This window comes from Phasianus colchicus, chromosome 13, assembly GCF_987193195.1.
Source record: "Phasianus colchicus chromosome 13, bPhaCol1.hap1.1, whole genome shotgun sequence".
Lineage (NCBI taxonomy): Eukaryota > Metazoa > Chordata > Aves > Galliformes > Phasianidae > Phasianus > Phasianus colchicus.
This window is the reverse complement of record NC_143448.1, coordinates 2,786,565-2,808,493: the sequence shown is the minus strand read 5'-3', so window position 1 is coordinate 2,808,493 and position 21,929 is coordinate 2,786,565. Positions and strand designations below refer to the sequence as shown.

General features: G+C 50.3%; 2 protein-coding genes and 1 non-coding gene across 7 annotated transcripts in view; 2 read left to right on the top strand and 1 right to left on the bottom strand.

Annotated features, from left to right (window-relative positions):
• Positions 1-3,818: 3,818 nt before the first annotated feature.
• Positions 3,819-5,081, top strand: LOC116243834 (monocyte chemotactic protein 1B-like). Its single transcript, XM_031615277.2, has 3 exons — positions 3,819-3,986; positions 4,287-4,398; positions 4,784-5,081. Exons 1-3 carry the CDS (start codon positions 3,920-3,922, stop codon positions 4,887-4,889), a joined length of 285 nt encoding a protein of 94 aa, XP_031471137.1. The 5' UTR covers positions 3,819-3,919; the 3' UTR covers positions 4,890-5,081.
• A 3,980-nt stretch (positions 5,082-9,061) lies between these two features.
• On the top strand, positions 9,062-9,133 carry TRNAH-GUG (transfer RNA histidin (anticodon GUG)). Its single transcript has one exon. It is a non-coding gene; the product is annotated as a tRNA-His (tRNA).
• A 3,108-nt stretch (positions 9,134-12,241) lies between these two features.
• RANBP10 (RAN binding protein 10) overlaps positions 12,242-21,929 on the bottom strand; it is a 55,616-nt gene continuing 45,928 nt past the window's right edge. For 4 of the 5 annotated variants that reach the window (XM_031615217.2, XM_031615219.2, XM_090149808.1 and 1 more), the window contains 7 exons: positions 20,175-20,283; positions 19,189-19,337; positions 18,290-18,485; positions 17,759-17,883; positions 16,776-16,921; positions 16,188-16,299; positions 12,242-14,363 (listed from right to left, as the gene is read on the bottom strand). In XM_031615217.2, the coding sequence (XP_031471077.1) occupies positions 14,233-14,363; positions 16,188-16,299; positions 16,776-16,921; positions 17,759-17,883; positions 18,290-18,485; positions 19,189-19,337; positions 20,175-20,283 (968 nt within the window). In that variant the 3' untranslated portion in view covers positions 12,242-14,232. The remainder of the gene's footprint in view (positions 14,364-16,187; positions 16,300-16,775; positions 16,922-17,758; positions 17,884-18,289; positions 18,486-19,188; positions 19,338-20,174; positions 20,284-21,929) is intronic. The other variant, XM_031615218.2, reaches the window with a different exon arrangement.

Sequence of the window (21,929 nt, the reverse complement as noted above, 5' to 3'; positions counted from 1 at the left end):
AAGGTCATTTTAAGGGTAAGAAGCTCTGTAGAAAGAATGTTTTTTTTTTCCTCTTCTGTTATTAGACAAGGGGGAGGCTGCATAAATCAATGAGTTCGTAGGCAGACAGTGATAAATCACTTCCCGTGCACTGAGTGGAGGTGGCTGGCACTGGGCAGTCTGGGGACCGAGTGCATGGAGCCACAAGGCAGCATCTGAATGGTTCTGTTCCTTCATCTCCCCAACAGCATCCATCAGGTGGTACAGTGGCAGCCCTTGAAGGTACACGTTGGCCATACTCACCCTCAGTCTGATCAGTGGATGGTCTCCCACCCCACGCTCTCTGACCAAGGCCAGAAGGCCCATTTAAGCCCAGGGTTGGGTCTTCAGTCCCTGGTTTGGGTCTTGTAGGAGCACTGATCTGATATCATCACTCTGACCCTGTTTGCTGTAGGTAGCTTATCTTCTGGATGGATGGATGGATGGATGGACGGACGGATGGATGGATGGATGAATGGATGGATGGATGGATGGACGGATGGATGGATGGATGGATGGATGGATGGATGGATGGATGGATCTCTTGGTGTGGTGGCTGTGTCTCTGGACCCATGATCTGCTGCTCCATACCTCCTAAAATGAATCCTGGACTAATTCCTCACTTTGCTGTATTTGGAGCTGTTGGTGGCCCCTGTTGCTGGCACCTGGCTCTCTGCTGTGCTCAGATCTGGTGGGACATCATCTCACTTGTGAAGTTACTAATGTGCGTGCTGGGATGTGGACCGTGATTTATGAAATGTCAGCCCTGTCCCTGCTTGGTGTTGTGGTTTTTCTATGAAATATTACATCAGCCTGCACTAACAGAGAGCAGCTCAAACTAACGTACCACCCCTTCACTAATGCTGGGTTAGTAGAGTGAAGCACAGCCCCTTCTGAAGTCTCTCACCTCTGTGTTTTAGTCTCTGTCAGGGATCCTTGATTCTCTCCTGGAGCTGTTGGCCGAGCTGCTCCTATCAAGCTGTGTCTTTGCAGCCCCACCACCCTTCAACTGCAGTCACTTCTTCTTTCTCCTGAATGTCCCAGATGCTGTGAACCCAGCGATGCTGTTGGTTAGGATCAGCCTTGATGCCAAGAAGGCACCAAAGGCATGACAGTTCCCCACTGCTGTTCCAGCTCCAGGAACTCAAGAAAGATCAGGGTTGGAAAGGAGGCTGAAGTCCTCACCAAACACTGTTTCCATCATACACAAAAGCAGAGATTCTATCCATCAGGAGCAGCAGCTCCTCCTCACACCCCAGGTCCACTCTTCTTTGTTAACCTGGAGGGTGCTCATAGAGTCATAGAATCATAGGGGCTGTGGAAGGGACCCTGTGGGCATATCCTCCCTCCAGCTCTGTCACTCTTCTGCCCCAGTTTGAGAGAATTGTCATCACCTGATTATTTTCCTGCCTGGCTGCAGTGACTTCCTGGCTTCTGGGGCACATGGAAGAGCTGGTGTCGGCAAGTTGCTCAGATGATCCTCTGGGGAAAGGCTCCTGGACATGTCCTTCCTGCAGCCTCTGTGTCTTATGGCTCCACGCAGGACTTTCTGCACAGGATGTGCCCCAGCTTTCAGCACTCAGTGGTCCCCATTGTCCAGCCATAGGAAGCAGGCTTTGGGAGGTACTCTTGCTTTCCTCCTTTAAAACTTTCCAGCCTCTAAGGAGCTGTCATGATTCAAAACAGAGCTGGGGTCACAGAGAATGTGACAACTGCATGGCTGCTCCCAACTGTGTTTTTCCAGCAGAGCACAATTATCTGCTGAAACCCCATTTGGGCTTGTTATGCCCAAATCCTTCCCCACAGTGATACAGGTGCTGGTAAACCTTGCACCTGAGGTGTCCCCAAGCTCCCCTCTTCCTCCTTTTGCAGAATCATAGCGTCACCACGGTTGGAAAAGACTTCCAAGATCTAGTCCAACTGCACACTTAACACCAGTATTACCCACTTAACCATGTTCCATGGTACCAAATTAAGATAATGCTGTTTATTTTTCATGTAAACAAGCAAATTCTCCTTTGCCTGTTCAAAGGAAAGGGAATGTTAGCCAACTGCGGGACTTTCCAGCATCCCTCACTTCATGATTGCACACCAGCTTTTGCCTTCCAAAAAAACCCTAAGGAATAAACATCAAAGCATTTCCAGGGAGTTGTGCATTGTTTAACTGTGATAGGGGTGACTTGAAAACCTGAGGAAGAGGAAGCAGTGCCAGAAAAACAAGCACAGATCCTGCTTTGTTTTGCTGACTTCCTCAGGTTTGCTCCATCCAGAGCCCTGTGTGGGTGTCCCTGTGCCTGCTGTCCTCCCTTCCACATTTGGCTGAGAAAACTCCAGCCCAGCTTGAGGCATGCCACGGGCTTGTAGCAAAGTCCCCAAAATGCTTCCTTCTTGCTCGGGGCACATCAGAGATGGGGAAATGGCTGAGAAGGGAAGGTAGGACTCACAAAGCCTGTGGGAGGATGGAAAGATGCTTTTGGGGATCAGTAGCATGGGGAACTCGTTGCAGCCCATGGAGATGTTGAGTTGCTGGGTTGAACACAAGCCAGGAGGAACAGCACTGTTGTATATAGGGTTATATGACCTATTTAGAAACACGTTATTTTTAGTCCAGCCTACCTTGTGCTCCTAGGGTTGCTGGGTTTTTCAAGATTCCCTACTAGGGTCCTTCACATATGGCATGACAGAATGTTGCTTTGGGTGTTTTTAGCCCTTTGAGTGATTTTGCAGAGTTGTTAATGAAGAAAGGAGCAGACAGAGTTTCCTCAATGCTCTGGCCAACTGGAGACCCCTGACAGCTGTTCAAATTTTATCCAGCATCTTCTCCTTCCGAGTGATTTCGGCACAGGGAGATGTGCACAGACACGTGGAATCATGGAACAGCTTGGGTTGGAAGGGACCAAGATCATCAAACTCCATCCCCACATGCGTGTTCACAGCAGGATACGAGTACAGGCAGTGATGTGGTGCCCCAAGCTGTGGCTGTTTCCATATTGAGGATTGGTGAAGTGGGTGCATCCTCATGCTGCTGGCCACACACTCAAGGGCTCAGAGGCTCCTGGGCTCAGAGGGGGAGTGTGTCCTGCTCTGCATCTGCTGACCACCTCCAATCTGCTATTAGGTTCTGGCCCTAAAGGACACCAGAAAGGCAAACATCGAGCCCAAATCCCTGCACTGAAAGAGTGGCAAGTTCATCCTTTAGGTCCCAATGGCACAGGAGTTGATGGCATCTCTTGCCATGAGCTTCCTTTGGGGTGGGGCAGCTGGAAGGAGCATGGCACAGGAAAACCCAACATGGGGAGGCTGCTCCTGCATTGCTCTGCTTGTGGCTAAGGGATGCAGACTGAGCAGCAGAGACCACTCTACAAGGGAGAGTTCATCTGCCCCCAGGTGTCCTTGCACCCTTGCATTATGGAGGGGGGATTTTTTATGTTCAAAAGCAAGACTCCAGACGATCCACGCTTTCTCCTTAACACTTTTCTGGCTCTCAGGCCAATAAATGACTTTGTGCATAAAACACAGCATTGCCTTTCTTGTCACCACAAAATCACTCTCAGTGGGTTTTGAAGGCCTTTGCTCTCTGCTGCCGTAGGGGAGGATTTCACTTCCAGCTTTGTGGCTTTCCCACAGGCCAGACTCCACTTACAGAGAAGTGGCTGGAGTCTGTTTGTCCTTTCTTTCTAGGGATCATCTCTGTCTGCAGCCTGAGAGCTGCCACGTGACACGTAAATCCCCTAGCTCTAAGAAAACACACAGGGCTTTCACTAGAAATTCATCGGAAAAAATAGCTAAAATGGGGAGGTGCTGGAGAGGATAAATTGCAGCAGCTCCCTGCTGAGATTACAGAGCTCCTCAGGAGAGGCACAGCAGCACTGCATTAAAGAAGAGCCCACGTACAGCTGCAATGCTCAGCACGAAGCCGCTCCTGCTGCTCCTGCTGCTCCTCAGCATCTCCCAGCACAGCTCCACAGGTGAGGCTGCCAGAGCCCTGCTCAGGGCTGGGGATGTCCCAATGGGGAGGATGGGGAAGCCCAGCAGGGACGGGGCAGCCCCGAGGGCTCCTGATTGGGATGGGATACCCTGGGCTGGCTGGCTTCAGCATGGGGCTGTTGGGGCACCATCCTGCTGCAGGAGGAGCTCACCCAGCACTCCTTAAGGTGGCAGCTGCAGGATTTGGGGGACGTTGTGTTCATCAGCCTTCTTATGGGGATAGGTCTGAAAGACTGCTTTCCAAAGCCTGCGTTCTCAGTCTCTCTCTCTCTCTTCTCCAGCCCCATATGCACCTTCAGAATGCTGTTTCACACTCGCAAAAGCTGCACTCCGGCTTGAAGTGCTGAAGAATTTCTATGAGACTTCCAGTGACTGTCCTCTGAAAGCAATTGTGTAAGTCCTGGCAATTTCCCTACCACCGTGCTATCTAGTGGGACACTGTATGTGCCTTCCCTCTGCTTCATCTGGTGACAAATCTGCATGGCCTCCATCTAAAGGATGGCTTGTGGCAGAGTCTGTCTGCAGCACAGAGAGGGGAAGACACGACTCTCTGGTCACCTCTATGGGGCAAGGCTATAAGACCATGAATCTAGAGGGGCTCCCAAAGGATCTGCATAGGATCTAGAGGCTGCGGGACAGCATGCTCATAGGGCACCACGTGCCTGCTGTAGAGACAAAGAGAAAAGGGAAAAGGTGTGCAGAGAAGGGAGGAGAGGAGAAGAGCACAAGACGGTGCTGACAGCTGTTTCTCATCAACCTTCGCCTTTCGTTTTGGCAGGTTTGAGACAAAGAGCGGGATGAAGGTCTGTGCAAAACCAAACGCACCTTGGGTGAAGAAAGCAATTAAGCATCTTCAGAAAAAGAAGGAGCCTCAAGCTGTGTGATGCAGAGAGAACACCCAAGTCGAAGATCACAGCTTCCTGATGGGAAGATTTACACTCAGCCTCCTGCGGAGGTCCCCGATGCTGACAGATGGCAGTGACTCCCCAGAGCCCTGCAGGGCAGTACATCCCGAGGTGCTGCAGCCCTGCCAGCTCCCACCTGCAGAACACAGCTCCGAAATAAAGGTTTATTTCACACACTAAAGAGGGATGGTGTCCTTTTCTCTCTCGGTCTATGCTCTTCTTCGGGAGCTTTGTCCATTGCCTCTGAAGCCTTGTTGGTCTCATGTGGTTTGGGCAGGGAGGGAGTACAGTGGACTGAGAGGCTCTGAGCACACCCATAGCCCTGGCTGGAACTACTCTGAATGTATACTTGCTTGTATTATAGTCTCATCCCCATATGCCGTCCTGTTTCCTGGCCTCACATCCCTAGCATATCATTCTTTGCAGCAGCCTCAGTCCCTGGCTGTCACCCCAACTTCTGCAGAGCTTTACAAAGCAGCGTCAGAGCCCAATCCATGTTGCTGAGGCACCAGCAGCAGCATCCAGGCCCAGCTGAAGCTGCCACCCAGATAAAAGGGCAGGGCTATGTAGTCTGTTCCATGCTGGAGGGAGGGGACAGTGCGGTGGCGAGGCCTCTCTGAGTGCAGCCATGATTCTATAGTGGTGAGCAGTCTGTGTTGTGACCACAGCAACCTCGGTCTGAATCCGAGTCACTGCAGTGGTTTTGCAGTGGTCAGGCTGTGCACAGACAGCACTTCGCAAATGAAGAGGAGGGAGCTGCAGGGAAGGGAGGCTTCTGTACCTGCAGGGTGGTCGCTGGAGATGGCAGTGGTGGAGATGGTGGAGATGTGCAGCAGCATCTGAGCCATGTGAGCAGGCACATGGTCTCATGTGTCCTTGAGCTGAAGACCAAAGCCCACCAAGATTCTCAGCAATGTCCCCCTGACATCTGATGGAGGAGTCCTCGAGGAGTCCCTCTTGTTGCTCTGGATTCAAGCAGGGCTTGGAAGCCAGTTTGGCTCTAAAGAAGCATGTGGCTCGGAAAACTCTGGCAATTGCCCTGTGGGCTCTGCCTGCAACTGTGCAGCAGTCCCAGGAAGAGGTGCTGCTGCATGGTCACCCTTTGCTGCCAAGGCTGATCGCCCAAGACAGAGGCAGCCCTCGCTGTGCTGCAGGCGATGCTGCTGGCTGCAGGGGAAAGTGATGTCATCACCCCATGTATCCCCTGAGCTCATGTTCCACACCACCAGAAAATGCCTGTAGATAAAGCCGAAATGCCTCCACAGCATAGTGCGGTGCTCCGTGAAAAAGCTGCACCAGTCCCCATGATTTGTGAGCTGCAGAGGACCAGGGCTGCTGCAGCCTCATGGAAGCAGCCTGGGGCACACATTGCCAGCCTGGTGGCCTTGCTGACAGCACGCTCCCGACCTGTGCCCATGTTCTTCCCCAGCTGGGAACCCAAGTTCGTTCCTGAGGAGCAGCATGAGATGCTGGAGCTCCACATTTGTGCCAAGAAGCTGCAAGACCACAGGGAGTACGTTGGAGGGAGCAGCCATCCCAGCAAGCCATGTTGGGGCAGGACAGAAGCCAGGCAGCCCTTGAGACCAATTGAGAAGCCCAGGAGGACAACAGCCAGCTCATCACAGCTGTGCCTGCACAACTCAGCACTGTGCTTTGCCCCGCCAGCCCCCATCATGATTCCCAACTGGAAAAGAATCTGGCCTGCAGGTCCTGGCCTGCAATCAGAAACCAGGGATGTGACGGAGATCCCCACCTGCTCCCCACCTCCTTCCCCTCGTCGCCCACAGAAGAGCAAGGCAGCAGAGGGACCACAGATGCCCACTGCATAAGCAAGGATGCGGAGGCCACAAAGTGACTCCGGGAGGGACAAGTGTGGAGAGACAAAAGGAGCAGGTAGCAGCCTTGCAATTACAGGCCCTGGTTATCAGGGGAGATTTTAGCTACCCTGCTATTTACTGGAAGACCTGCTCAGCCAGCCCTCCGCGGAGTCAACCAGTCTGGGAGGTTCCTCGAGTGCGCTGATGTAAACTTTGTGATGCTAATAGTGGGTGAGCCAAGTGGGAGAGGAGTGCTGCTGGATCTTGTTCTCACTAACAAGGAGGAGGGTCTGGTTGAAGCAGTGAAGTTTGGTGGCAACCTTGGTTGCAGCAACCGTGAGATGATGGAGCTCAGGATCTCATGTGGCAAAACAGAATGTTAAGTAGAATCACCACCCTGGTCTTCAGTAAGGCCAACTTTGGCCTTTTCAAGCAATTTCTGGGGGAAATCCCATGAGACAGGGTACTTGAAGGGGGCCAAGATAGTTGGTTAACATTCCAGGGCCACTTCTTCCAAGCTCAAGAGGTAGGAAGACAAGGAAGATGTGCATGGTTAAATGGAACTGCTGGGCAAACTCAAGTGGAATAGGAGAGTCTGCAGGTCATGGAAGAAGGGGCTGGCTGCTTGGAAGGAATATAGGACTGTTGTCAGAGGGTGTAGGAGGGCAACTAGGAAAGCTATGGGCTCTGTAGAATGAAAACTTGCAAGAGCGGTCAAGGATGTCAGAAAAGGGTTCTTGAAATGCACTGCAGATAAAACTAACGCTGGAGGCAATGTAGGCCTGTGATGAGGTGGGAGCCCTGGTGTCAGAAGGTATGGAGAAGACGGAGTTACTAAATGCTTTCTTTAGCAGATGTGCCAATGGGCTCAAGTGGGGGCAGAGTCAGGGATGGGAGCCACAACCGTGCTGCAGTGCCTGTCCCATGCTCCAAACTGCAGCTGAAGAAGGAGGTGCGCAGCAAGATTCTGTTCCATGCCACCAGAAAATGCCTCCAGATAAAGCTGAAATCCTTCCCTGGGGTAGTGCTGCGCTCCATGAAAAAGCTCTACGCATCACCACATGTATGGGAACTGCTGAGTCGCGGCCTGAACCTCTGATTAGTCACCTGAGGCGAGCAATGAGGCAGCCCTGGGAGCACAGGTGAAAGCAATTCACCTGTGCTGCAGGAAGGGGTGGAGCCTGGCTGCACCTCTCCTAGACCCATTTAAGAGCTGACTACCAGTGGGGAAGGATCTTTCTGTCTTTGGAAGATCCACTCCACTGGAGTTTCCTGAGCGAGCCCACGACTTGGGTAAGCCTCCTATTTATTCTCTTTGTCTCGCTGTGCCTAACTCTCTTGCTTATTTCATTATTATAGCATCTTAATATTATTTGATTATATAATATTCCTTTATATAATTTTCATTGATTATACACCACACAAACCCCAAAGGACTGGGACTGCTGCAGCATCACAGAAGAAACTTGGGGCATGCACTGCCTGCTCAATGCACTCCTTGAGAGCACACAGTCGACCCATGCCTGTGTATTCCCCAGCCAGGAGAGCACCTTCATGCCCGAGGAGCAGCATGAGATGCTGGAGCTCCACATCCGTGCCATGAAGCTGCAGTGTCACGAGAAGCACCTTGGCAGGGAGCGGCCACCCTGGTGAGCTGTGTTGGGGCAGGGCAGCCCTGCAGAGCAACCGACAGGCCCAGAAGTCCAGCACCCAGACCAACATGGCCTGCACAGCAGTGTGTGCACAGTGCCATTGCTGTGGACAGGGCTTTGCCCCAACGGCCTCCATCAGGATGCCTGAATGGAAGAGGAGGCAGATCATCCAGGTGATGGAGGCTGGCTTGCAGGCCATGGCCCGCAGTCCAAGTCCAGGGATGTGACTGCCATCGCCATCTCTCAGCACCTCCTTCCCCTGCAGCATCTCCAGGGAAGCAGAGGGGCAAGGCTGCAGAAGGACCATGGATGCCCATAACATCTGCAAGAATGAGGAGATCCCAGAGTGGTTCTGGGAGGGACAAGCATGAAGTCCAGGCAGATGGCTCCTACAACCCCAATAAGGCATAATGACCAAGCTTTTGCGTGGGATGCACTGAATGAACAGGGATTGTCTTGGGACAGATATATAGAATGTATTATAGCGTTAGGATTTATCTGTAGCAGGACTTTGTTTGAAAATTAACAACGAAAACAAAAGTAGTGAAATATTTGCTTCTGCTTTTGTGATCCTAACGGATCAATGTCAGATTCAATGGAAGTAGCTGCAGTATTTTGCAGTGCTCCTGACCCTTGGCTCTCTCTTCCCTTTGCTCCATCTGTGCAGTGCCTTCCATGTGCAGCTGTGATCGTATAGTGGTTAGTACTCTGCGTTGTGGCCGCAGCAACCTCGGTTCGAATCCGAGTCACAGCAGTGGTTTTGCAGAGAGAGGGCTGTGTGCTTTGCAGATGCAGAGGAGGGAGCTGCAGGGGAGCTCCATGGGGTGTGTTTGCAAAGATGCTGTCACCAAGCAGCCATGTCTGCTATTTCGGAGATGAAATTGTTCCTCATACCCAGCCTGAACCTCCCCTGGCACCACGTGAGGCTGCCAGCTCTCTTTCTATTGCTGTTACCTGGGAGCAGAGGCTGACTGCACAATCCTTTTCCAGAAGAAAAGCAGCATTGGAATCTGTGGAAAGGTGAAGAAGAGCTGGAAATAACTTTAAAGCTGTGCTGGGAGCTGATAGCCTTGATGGCTCTGGGTTGTGCCACCTGGGCTGCCAGTCCAATGGGCTGCTGACCACCTCTTCCATAACAGTGTCATCAGCACATTTGATTTTTCTTCTCCTTTCTTCTTCCAGGGAAGCCATAAAGACGTAAGTTCAAGGAACTCTTGTTTTCTGCTTCTCTGAGAAGCCCTGCCCTTCCTCATCCCATCCCATGCTCCCTCTCATTGCCACCCCACGTGGGTCCCCAGCTGTAGATCTTGGTGTAGAAGCTGGGTGCTGCTTTCAGTCCATGCCCCTCCTGACCTGGGATCAGATCCAGACTCAGCTCCCCTGCTGCCATGGCCCCAGTGTCCCCGTGCCACCCGGGAGCTGCAGCACACCCTGTGATATGAAGACTGTGGGGTGACCTCATTGCAGCCTTTCCAGTACATAAAGGGAGCCTATAAACACAAGGGGAATCAACTCTTTGAAAGGGCAGATAACAGCAGGACAAGGGGAAATGGCTTTAAGTTGAGGGAGGGGAGATTTAGGTTGGATGTCAGGGGGAAGTTCTGTACTATGAGAGTGGTGAGGTGCTGGAACAGCTGCCCAGAGAGGCTGTGGATGCCCCGTCCATCCCTGGAGGTGTTCAAGGCCAGGTTGGATGGGGGCCTGGGCTGCTATGAAATGTGGAGGTTGGTGGCCCTGCCTGCAGCAGGGGGTTGGAGCTTTATGATCCTTGAGGTCCCTTCCGACCCAAACCATTCTGTGATGTGGTTGCAGGATCTGACTCCATTCCCCCCTCCATCTGTGTCAGCATTCAGAGTTGGTCCCTCCACCTCAGGCTGTTGTGTGGCTCTGTTTCTGTGACCCCAGAGTCAACCAGAAGCTCCTGCAGACCCGAAGCTCCCCCTGCACTGGGCCCATTCTTCTGCAGAGACCCACAAAGCACACAGCTTCACACGAGCGCTTGCACATGGATGTGTATTTTAATAAAAATAATTCTGTCAATATACAGCAGAATGTTGATTTCTTTGCCATATTTCCAGTATATTTTCTTAATTAAAATCCCCCCCCCCCCCTCATTTTGTTGTTGGTTGTTTTTTTGTGTTTTTTTTTTGAAGTTTTCATGCGAAGCATCAGATAACTTAATTCACAACTACTACGCTTAGACTGAACCAATGTGCACAATGTGTGGAACGTCCACGTAGCTGACGTTGTGCCAGAGAGGAGGAAACCCTCCAACGGTGCTGACAAATGTGGCAATCTGCTTTGCTGCAGCCCTCGTTCCCCAGCTCCAGCCAAGCAGTTCATACCTGAGTTTTGAGTTCGCTGTGCTGCAGGCAGCTCTGTGCCTGGCATTGCTGGGTCCTGGCTGGAGAGCCACAGCATGGAAGCATCCCAATGGAAGTGTTCACCTGTGTGATGTCCTTTGTCTATAAGAGTGACCATGCTTCTGTGTTGAACGTTTTCTTGCACATCCTTATTATCCTCAAACGTGCCCTGGTTTCTCCTTTTCTCCACGTTGATGCTCACGGAGGAAGGAAATGGCCAAAGACCCGCACAGAGGGGTCTGTGTGTCACAGCAGTCCTAGGATGCCAACAGGGGAACTCAGCATGCAAACAGAGCTTTGCATGGACTCCAGGAATGTTTCTGTGAGTGCAAATCCCACTGCTTTGTGTGCAGGAGCAAAGCCTCCCTTCCTCCTGGAGGAAAAGGAGCTCCTCTTCTCCAAATCCAAGGAAGGGCAATGGGGAGCAGGTGGGGCTGCTGCTCAGAGGAAGCCCTCAGCTGCTCTCTTCTCCTCCCCAGACCTGCCATGGCCCCCAGTCCCCCACCAACACACCCTCTGTCAGCCTCTGCCCTGTGGTGTTACCTGAGTGTTAAGACTGGTAACGAAGCAGCACCACAGCAACCCAACCAGGTGTGCTTTGATGAGGAGACTGTTCCCTGTGCCTCACACCCACGGGGAGAAATGGTAAATTCAACCCCCCAGAGCTGATTAAACCAGCTCTAATTGCTGGCAGTTGTTTGAGGGAGTCTCGAGTTGGTAATGAGGCCTTAATGAGACTGGGAGGCAGATCAGGGCACAACTGGAGGACAGGCAGAAACGTCACAGCAAGAAAGAAATCATCAAAATATGACAAAACAACAAAACCAGAAGGAAACTGGGCAGATAGGGATAATCTGGGTGTGCACAATCATAAGAAGTAATGCTTGTGGAAGGGGCCATTCTTGTGTTGGTCACCACCTCCATCAGTCAGACCTCCATCCCCTGGTGCTCAGCTCAGGGCAGTGCAGCTGAGTGCTCACCAGAGCCTGCAGGTCCCCATTTCTCACAAGTTCTCAGAAAAACAGCCACTTTGCAGACCTCAAAACAAAGCTCATGATGTATGCAGGGCTGCAACTCAGGAGATTTTCACCATGTGCACTTATCCTGACCGGTGAGCAGAACAAGCTCCATGCCAGCCAGCCTCATGGGATGGAGGTCCTGTGTCCAATAGAACCATATGGGGGCAGGGTTGAGATCTGGCCACCCCCCCCAGGAGAAGAGATGCCAGCAGGTCCTGCTAGTGGCTACACAGCCACCCATATGGCTCTAGCAAAGGACTCCCATGGGAAGTGACACTGAGGGGCTGCCCAGACAAAGCTGAGTCTCAGCTGGGCTGTTCTTAAGGCCTCCCTCACTCAATTCATCTGTTTCTCAGCAAAGCATGAGGCACTTGAAATGAGAAATCCCAAATCACTTTTAAAAATCATTTCTGAGCTTGTATGAAGGCTCTGCTTATGTTGTAGCCACGCTCAAAATTAAAGACTTTCGTTCTTACTTCATTCTTTTTTTTTTTTTTTTTAAATGACTTCCACAACCCAATCATCAACTCTCACTGATATCATAACAAGGTTCCAAAAGGCAAACCATGAAGGAGCAACCACAAGAACTCAATGTCCAGGAGGCTTTTGCACAAAAAACCATGGCTATAGGCTGCATGATGCACAACGTTGGTGGCAGGAGGCACCCAGCCCTGCCACCACCAGGGACACTCAGCACAGCTTCACTGGGAGACCAAGAGTGAGCCATGACAACGGTTTGACTAAAAGGAACCAAAAACTACCCCATAAAGAAGGAACAGAAAACTCAGAAGGAAACAAAGATGGTGCTGCTGCACAGATGGAAGAGAAGTCTGACTGCAGCCAGACAGCAATGAGCTAAATGACAGCCAACAGCACAGGAATCATCCAAATGGAAAAGCCACCAGTGGCTCCAGGGGACACTTGGTCCCCTGCTCTGCCTTTATTTCAAACTTCATGCTCCAGCAGCAAATCACAGCATGGTTGGGTTGAAAGGGACCTTAAAGCCCATCCACCCCAACCCCTGCCCTGGGCTGGGTGCTCCACCAGCTCAGGCTGCTCAGAGCCCACCCGTGGCCTTGGGCACCTCCAGGGATGGGGATGACTCCAAATTACCTCTGTAAATGCAGTGAACTCTCAGAGCTCTCAGCTCAGTGGCAGAGTTCTGGCACCAACTTTCTTTCTCACATGGTAGACCAGCACAAAATATACTTAAAAATACTTGCTGGCAAATGGTTTGAATACCAAAGCCTTAGCAGCACTCAAAGTCCCAGCAGTGACACATTACCACGTCCATCTTACCTGGAGGTTACTCACCCACAGATCCTTGCTGGTCACTTTTGGACCTGGAACTAAAATTGCATTCTTAATCCTCAAAGAAATATTGCCCTTCCTTTCTAAGTGGGTAAAAAGATGGCACTGATCCCAACCTGCAACCTGATCTGAGCATTTGCACCCTGCAAGGCTGAGCACATTTCAAATCAGTCATCTCAAAACAATAGAATGTAGCAGTGATCATTCACTACATACTATTGTATAGAGTCTTAGTAGCAGAGCCCTTCTGCATGGAGAAAAACAGGGATTTTGTGATGCAGCACAAAAACCAACAGCCCAACTTGGCAGCACCCACAGCTCTTCCTTACCATCATCAGTATAGCAGGAGACTTCACATTGGTTAGCCCTGTCCCTCTTAGCTGCCAGATTTACCCATTTCTCAGAGGCTGAGATGTTCCTAGCATGCAGCCACTGACAAAGGCAATGCCAAATCTTCTACTTTTCCTACTCACAGAGACAGGAAAGACCGAGTTCCTCCAAATCCAATTCCCATGGTTAGCATAGGACAGGATGCACCTCACTGCGGGGATGTGGGAAGTGCATGGTTGGGCCCAAGTCTCTGGGCAATAAATACATCAATGACTTTGTGGAGGTGGAAGAGACCTTTTTAATAAACAGGATTCAAATAAAATTAAAAAAAAAAAATAAATCCCTCTGAACTGCCACTGCGAGAAGAGTTCAGGTAACTAGCACAGAAGATGATGTTGCATGTGCACGGATGGAGGAGGGAGGGAAGAAGAGAACAAGGCGTCACCAACTCCACGAGCTTCCTCCGTAAATCAGCAGAAACCAGCTCAGCGAAACTCTCCAGATAAAATACTGGTGGATCCATGAGAAACAACTCAAATCAAAACAAAGAGAAATCCCTACATTGGAAGGCGCTACATTAGAATAACCAGCGAAATACTGAGTGCCGCCGGAGCCGCAGCGGTGGCGGGGAGACAGGTCAGGTCTGCCAGTCACTCCTGGGTCAGGAATGGCCACGTGGTGAGGGAATAGATCCTTTCACAGGCAGTGTGTGTGTGTGCTAGAGGGGGTGTTGGTGGGAGCTCAGGCTACAGACGAGGTGGCGTTGTAGTGGCAGCAACGGAGGGTGAAGGGCAGCACTCGACGATGTCAGCTCCATCCTGCTCTGGTGGCTAGTGCAAATAGTCGTCTACTCTGGCAAAGGAACAGGAGCCCAAGCCCACACGAGCCATGAGTCGCAAACACTCCGAGGCCTGGCCCAGGGCAAGCATCAGTGGGGGCTGCTTTGGCAGGTTCTGAGATTCTGTGGGGGCAAAAAGAGAAATTTGTTTAGAAGAGGCGCCTCGGCCACACGCTGGCTCACCTGCAGGTCCCTCCTGGGCACCAGGCTGAGCATCCCTGGCTCTAGAAGGCAGGAACTCCTGAGTTATGCTGGCTCTGCACTGCTCCTGAGCATACCCCACACAGACCTGCCCACCCACAGGGACACCACTCAACGGGGCCTTTTAGAAAGTGCTGCTTTCTCAAAGTTGTCCACGGCAAGAAAACAGCAGCGTCGCCTCTGTGTCTGCCAGAAAACCCTCAAAGTGTGAGAGATCAGAGCATCGGAGAATAAGGAAAGGTGGGAGAAATCAGCTCTAAGGGAGAGGCAGCTGCTCCCTCTCCTCCATATGTGAATCTGTGCAGTAGTCCACGATCTAGACAAACTCACTCACTGGTCACCACTTTTTTTCAATGTCATTTTTGCTAGGTTTGTAAAAGGGAATCCTCAGCTGCTGTAGTTAAGATGTGCATCAGAGGATGCCCAGACACTGCTTGTCATTTCTCTCTGGAGACATCCCTAAGAGCCTCATCTGGGCTTTCCAAGCACTGGTCAAACAGAGGCTGGAACTGAGCCCCCTGATGCACACTTGGCCATGTTAACTGTCAAGGAAAGGGACTCTCTTTCCCAAATCCTAACATGTCTGTTCCTTTACTCAGACAGAAAAGAACTCTCACAGATTCGCCCATCAAGCAGTTCCTTCCCCAAGAAGATAATTCCTAAATCTCCTTCTGGCACACTCAATTCTCCTTTCTTGCAGCTTGGTGGCAGGTTATAACCTTACTATCACTTCACTCTATTCCACCATGGGTTCTTCTGTAGCTGGAGATGGCAGGATGGTCAGCAATGGAAGGGCAACTCACTGACTGCAAGTGCAAGACTTCCATCAGAGCAATCTATCACCAGGTTCAAGACAGGAGAATAAAGGACAAGCTGTTAGGCCAAAGAACATGCCTGAAGATTGCCTGTGTCTGGAAGAGCAGCCATAAACACTCAGCTCTGAGGATACAGAGACTGCTCATACTTGGATCCACAGGTATGTGCTGACACAGAGAGCAAAACTCATCAAAAAAAAGGAGCTGGCTTGCTAGCTGAAGATAACCAACATATAGCCAGACCTCTGCACCAAGTGGGTCTTCACCAGTAACCCAGCCCTGATTCCAACCACAGGCCCCAGGCAGCCAGGTATCTGAGCTCCACCAGCACACCACACCATGGGAACATGCAGGTATGTTCAAAGGGAATACAAAGCCTGCCTGCATTCAGTGTGGCCTCAAAGGTCAGAGGAATTTATGGTCCCCTCTAACTTAGAGCTAACACTGTGGGAACCTGCTGCATTTGTGAGCTGTGGCAAAAGAGCAATTGCATTCCCCACCAGAAAGCAGGATTGTGCCAGGTCAAAACTCTGCCAACCCAAACAGCATGGAAAACAGTCTTGCTAGTGCCAGCAAACTGATTAAGGTGTGTTCAGAACAAGAAAGAAGAGGGGCAGGGAAATGCATCCAAAGGATCTTGTCTTCTTGGTAAGCTAAATTCTCCTATGGAGATTTCTTGGAAGCAGCACTAAGGAAGACCCAAGGAAGGGAGCCAAAACAAGACCAGGTTGGAAGCACACATCCTCTGCAGCTTCACTCCCACCTCCCTACAGCCCTGCCTTTTCAGTCCCCTGCATGAGAAAGACAGGCAAAATCTAAAGACAAGTGCTTCCTAATTTCTCCTAACTCTCACAGGCTTGCCTGCCACAGGACAGCACCTGTGAATAGGTATGTCCAAGCAGGTAGCGCTCATGTAAGAACCAAGTCTTACCCAAAATAGCACTATTAAGAGCAGCACACACAGGTTCCCTCTGGATTGGGTCCAGCTGTTGACCAACAGGGCAGTTCCAAGGGTCTGAGTAAGCTAACAAGCTAAATGCATCCTGTGTGAGAGAACAGAAAGGTACAGTAAGGTCATGCACGGCTGTGAACACACAGGAAAACTGCCAAATCTGTCTGGGGCATCTCCTGCCATCACCAATGTGACAGCTCCTGCCTCCTGAAAAGAAATGGCCTTTTTCTTCTTGGCACCAAGGGACTGCACTGGGCCATCAAAACAGTAGATTAAAGAGGGTGCTCCCTCCACTCTGCACAGGAAGGCAGGCAGAGTGCTACCTGCAGGGAAGAAGACCATGCAGTTACCCCTGGAAGGCAGCAGGTGCTTTATTCCTTCTCTCCTGTGCTGAGAACTGGGTCTAGACCCTCTGGGTTCACTGCATTTCATCCTCCAACCCCAATGTAGGCCCCCTCATCCTCACCAGCTGCAGAAATGGGGAACACCCAGAGCTCTACAAGGAAACCCACAACCCCAGTCCTGGCCCAGAGAACTGCTGTGAGGCAGCATAAGGCCCAGGCTTACCTGAAGCATCTTTTTGTGCACTGTATTCTTCCCGTATTCTCTGCACAGCTGTTCACTCAGCATCTGCAGCTCCCGTCCAAACTGGATCATTCGCTCGGTGGCAGCGTGGTTCCCTCCACAGAGCTGCCTCTGGGGACAGCTGTCTTCTAGAAGAAAGGCAAGGGAGAAGAAAGAATTGTCTCATTCCCCACCACTGCTCACTGTGAGGCATGCTGCCCTTCCTTAGCCATAAATCCTTCCCCTTCATGAGCAGTTACACGCTGTTTATCCAAGCAGAGGCTTTTTCTGAGTCCTGAACTACAATAGTGGGCTGTGGATTTTTCATAGGGCAACCCTGAGCTTTGCTTAATGCCTGGGGATTACCTACAGATCAAGTCCTCTGGTAAAATCATGGGAACCTGCAACTCCGGCTGCGTTACCCTTTCATGTGTGTAAGGTACTCCACACACCACAGAAAACCTGCTCTAACAAACTCTGGTCTCAGAGATACCAAAACACCACCAACTTTCCAATATTTGGTAAATATAAGACACCAGTAATTGGAGGAATTCCAAGTTTCAGAGGTAATGTAGTTGATTCACATCTCCCTCCAGGCTGAAGCACCCACAACAATATAGTCCTAGCTGACCATACTGTGCCAAAGACCCTTTGCAGCTGGGAATCAGTCAGTCTTACAGCTCAGTTCATTTCTCCAGGTGTTAGAAGTGCCTGGATGCTCTGTGCTGGAATTCACAATCAGGGCTGAACAAACCTTTGACTCCTATTGCCTTCCCTGGCCTACAATATCACCAGCACTGCTGCACGACTATGAAAAGTCAAACCTAGTCTCAATTCTGAGACAGATTTATTTCCCTGGTGAAACTGGTATCTCGAGAACTTCATTCACCAGGGCTGGGAAAGAAACCCACACGACCCAACCACTACTTTAACTCTTGATCCCAGCTCTTTCTATCTCCCACTGCCTCTCCTGCCTGAGGCCCTACCCATGCTGGATTCATCTGTCTGCAGGATCTCTTCGTGTTTGTAGGTGCCATTCATTATCCTGGTGGATGAATTTTCCAGGACTCCATTGGGGTAGTGCTCAGCCTCCATTTCCATCTCGCTGTCGCTGTGGTTAAAGGAAGAAAAAAAAGTCAGATGTTTACAACAGGGAAGAAATGAAAAGCTCACATGACAAATGATGCCCAGCGATGACCAGTAAACCACAATTAGGTGCCAGTTAAACTACAGGAAGCGAGATGGTTTAATTCAGTGCAGTAAAAATCATTGCTGGCTTCTGAAGACAACTGATGAAACAGGTTTCTGTTACGAAATGAACCTGCAAGCCTGAGCCAGAACAGGGAACAGAGCCAGAACAGGTCTATCTCTGCTGGGAACAGCAGTGACCCTGTAGATAGGAAGAGTTACTCTGTTGTTTAAAAAGAGCAGAACAGATGCTCTTCAGAAAGAACACCGAGCCCTGTCCCACCACCTCACCCTCCTCAGGGACCTACAAGGAAAAAAAAAAACTATACCTGGTTTCTTGGTTACTCGTACTACTGTGCTGCTGAGATTTGGTAGAATCTGTAGAATTGGACTCTGAGTAGTTCACAGATGAGGGGGAGGAGGAGGAGGAAGATGACGAAGATGAACTCAGTGTTGGGTATTTACTGTGGCTCTGTTTGCTTTTTGTGGACATGACTCCATTGCTACAGGTAGGACTATCTGCTCCTGAAGGTTAAGAAGGATGGGAAAAATGAGATCAGACTGACACTCTGTTGTGAAATCAACACTTTGTCAAGTAGGCCCCAAAAGAAGAAAGCAAAAGATCAAAGATCTTAATTATCCAGCAATATTGAACTCATGGGGTTTAGAGAAAGCACAAACGAATTTGGAAAGAACTGCACTGTTCACCATCAAGAACCAAACATAAGGAAGTGCCAGAAATGGGCTGTAAATAAGGGATTGGCAGAACCAGCTCACACAAGCACAGAAATTACCAAAACAAAACACACTTTCAGCTGTGAGCAACTTAAGACTCAGTGACACAGCTCGAGCTGTTTTCAGGGGCTCTGCTCTGACCATAGTCAGAAATTACCTACAGAAGTATCTTGAGATGTCCTGGTTTACCTTGTTCTTTCTACTTAAAATCCTATAGTTTCATTGCAAGGTAAGTCCATGGGAGAAGAAGCACACATGCAATGCATCCCCCTAACTTTGTACTAAACTGGCCAGATCAGTGCAACTTTACTGAGGCTCTGGACTGAGTTCTGCAGACTGGAGGGGCCCTAATGGAAAGCAAGTAACATCAGGGAAAGGAGCACTTCACAGCAAAATGCACAGAAAGTAGTAGGTGATGCACAATGCAGCAGTCTACCTTTCATTTTTGCTCTTTTCACTGGAAGACATAGGGAAAAAAAAAGCAAGCACTTACCAGTACTATGAACGTGTGAGTTGCTGGATCCGTGTCTGGGACTTAAGCTGGGGGACCCAGGGTAACTGTCCTGGGATCTGGGGCTGCGTGCACTGAAACAACGGACTTCACTGTCTGTCCCATTCACCATCTCCACAAACTGCCGACACCTGATTTCATGGGAAGAAAGAAGAAAAGGGTGCGTGACAGCCAGCATGTCCTGCACTGATGTTTCCTCAGTTACTGCCTGCAGAAGTCTTAAGAATTGGATGGGAGTTATTTCTTGGCTTCGAAAGAGCCGTTTTAGACTCTTGCTATATTTGTATTGTGAGTGCCCTGATGATGTTACAGCAGGACAGAGTTCATATAGTGCCACGTGGATGCTAATGAATGCTGAGAACAATACTGAGACAGACATGCAGTATAACAGCAGTCACCCTTCTTTTCAGCCCCACGCCTGGGGGAGCACCAGTGTTATCAACACGATGTTCCACCTTGGCTAACATCAGTGAAAGCAGAGAGAGGATGAGAAAAGGCATTTCAGCATCAGTGGGGCCATAAGATCAGAGGTGAAACACTTCATAAATTCAAAACACAGCACATTTCTCACGTGGCAGGGCTCAGAAATACTCCTTCAGTTAACCAAATGCTCCCAAGTCTGTGCTGCTCTGAACCCAAGAGAATTACTGTGATGCTAAGCCTGCTGTGAGGACACATGGTGAGATAGAGTTTTCTTGGTCCCAAAAAGCAAGTTTATTTCCTTTGCACTGTTCCTTTACAACATGGTTTCATCTCCACCACCTCTGCAGGTACTACAAAACTAGATGGGTTTTTCAAGGCAGGTACTAAAACTGGAGGTTCACCCCTCTACTCCGTATCTTAGAAATGCTGGCGACCAATGGGACCTCAGGCAGAATTCAGACCAAGATGTGCAGCCTCCCTGGGTGACAGGGCAGCCCCTTATCTCCTTCAGCTTCATTAGGGAGCAGAAAGCTATTCATACTTACTTTAACATGAAGAGCAGGTTGGGGTTATGTTCTAGGAGGCCAGGGTAGAGCTGCTGGGTGGCTTCTATAGCCTCTCCAACTCGGCCTGCTAATACTAGCTTCTGTATTCCTGAAAGTAAAAGGAAACCTGTTGACACAAAGGGCAAGCCAACAAGAATGGCTGGAAGAATTTCAGAGAGAAGTCTCAGGTATGTCACACAGCTCCCCAGTAGCACCTCACAGAAGGGCCAGGGAGATCTGGGGAGCACGCTGTATTTATTATGGATTAGGATGAAGAAAAGTCTGTGTAAATGTGGGAGAATCTGTTAGGAGCTCAGAAACACTTGGAACATCTGAAAGATGAAGTGGGTGCACTGGGCTGGGGTGCTCTGTGCCTTTACTCCTTTAGTCAGAGGAGCTGAGCAGCAGTGGAAAAGACAGAGGACACAACAGCTGGATGGGAGGAAGGAGGATGCTGGGGAAGCTAAGATTTCAGAGGGGAGACCCCTGGGTCACTCCATGCTACATCCTCTTGCTGGTTCATGCTCAGAACATTACTGTATGGCTGGCCACCAGACAAGCAATGAATGACTAACAGGGCTGGAGGCTTAAGCCACAGCAACACCAACAAAACAAACAACGATAGGCTGATTTTTGCAAATCATAGAGTCATAGAATAGCTTGAGTTGAAAAGAACCACAATGCTCATCCAGTTCCAACCCCCTGCTATGTGCAGGGTCACCAACCAGCAGCCCAGGCTGCCCAGAGCCACATCCAGCCTGGCCTCGAATGCCTGCAGGGATGGGGCATCCACAGCCTCTTGGGCAACCTGTTCCAGTGCCTCACCACCCTCTGGGTGAAAAATTTCCTCCTAATATCCAACCTGAACCTCCCCTGTCTCAGTTTAAAACCATTCCCCCTTGTCCTGTCACTACCCAGCCTCACAAACAGCCATTCCCCCTCCTATTTATACCTTCAAGTACTGGAAGGCTACAATGAGGTCTCCCTGGAGCCTTCTCTTCTCCAAGCTAAACAAGCCCAGTTCCCTCAACCCTTCTTCACAGGAGAGGTGCTCCAGCCCTCTGATCATCTTAGTGGCCCCCCCCTGGACCCATGCAGAGCAGCTGAAAGCACAGCCCAGCAATCCTCATTACCAATCGCCAATAAAAATTTGAAACAACTCAGCCTAGCTCCCATTTCTCAGTGTCTATTTGCTTGTTGTCATAAATGACAGCTGAAACCAAAGACATGCTTCTCACACCAATCTGTGTAGCAGTCTCCTTCATTCTGTTCTGTTCCTTCCACTTCCTTGCACACAATTTTCCACGTCTCACTGCTTTTGTCAGCTCTCCTCTTTGCCTTGTTTGGCAACTTTCACAGATGTTTCTGCCTTTTCTACCTTCCTCTCTTTTTGTTTTCCCATCTGTGCTCTCTTCACACCTTTATTTAAGCCCTAACTGCAGAGCTCTGTATTCCTTCCCTCCAGGTTGCCTCGTCACCTGTGCTCACAAAGACCAGACCACGTTGTCTCACACAATGAGACACCCAAACCAGCAAGAGCACCAGCTGGGTGAGGGCTGCATGGCCTGGGAAGCAGAGCCCATCAGCACTAATCACACAAAGGCACTAATGGGCAGCAGCTCCTGTTATTCTAGGTAATGAGCAAAGCATCCAAGCCAACTGAATGCTGGCTCAGCACATGTGATGTATGGAGGGACAACTACAAAGGGGCACGATGCACCTGACGTGTGATGGCCACGTGAGAAATGGTTCACA

Coding starts and splice junctions, on each gene's coding strand:
- LOC116243834 (XM_031615277.2), top strand. CDS start 3,920: ATGCTCAGCACGAAGCCGCTCCTGCTGCTCCTGCTGCTCCTCAGCATC. Junction 3,987..4,286: donor CTCCCAGCACAGCTCCACAG/GTGAGGCTGCCA, acceptor TCTCTTCTCCAG/CCCCATATGCACCTTCAGAA. Junction 4,399..4,783: donor TGTCCTCTGAAAGCAATTGT/GTAAGTCCTGGC, acceptor TCGTTTTGGCAG/GTTTGAGACAAAGAGCGGGA.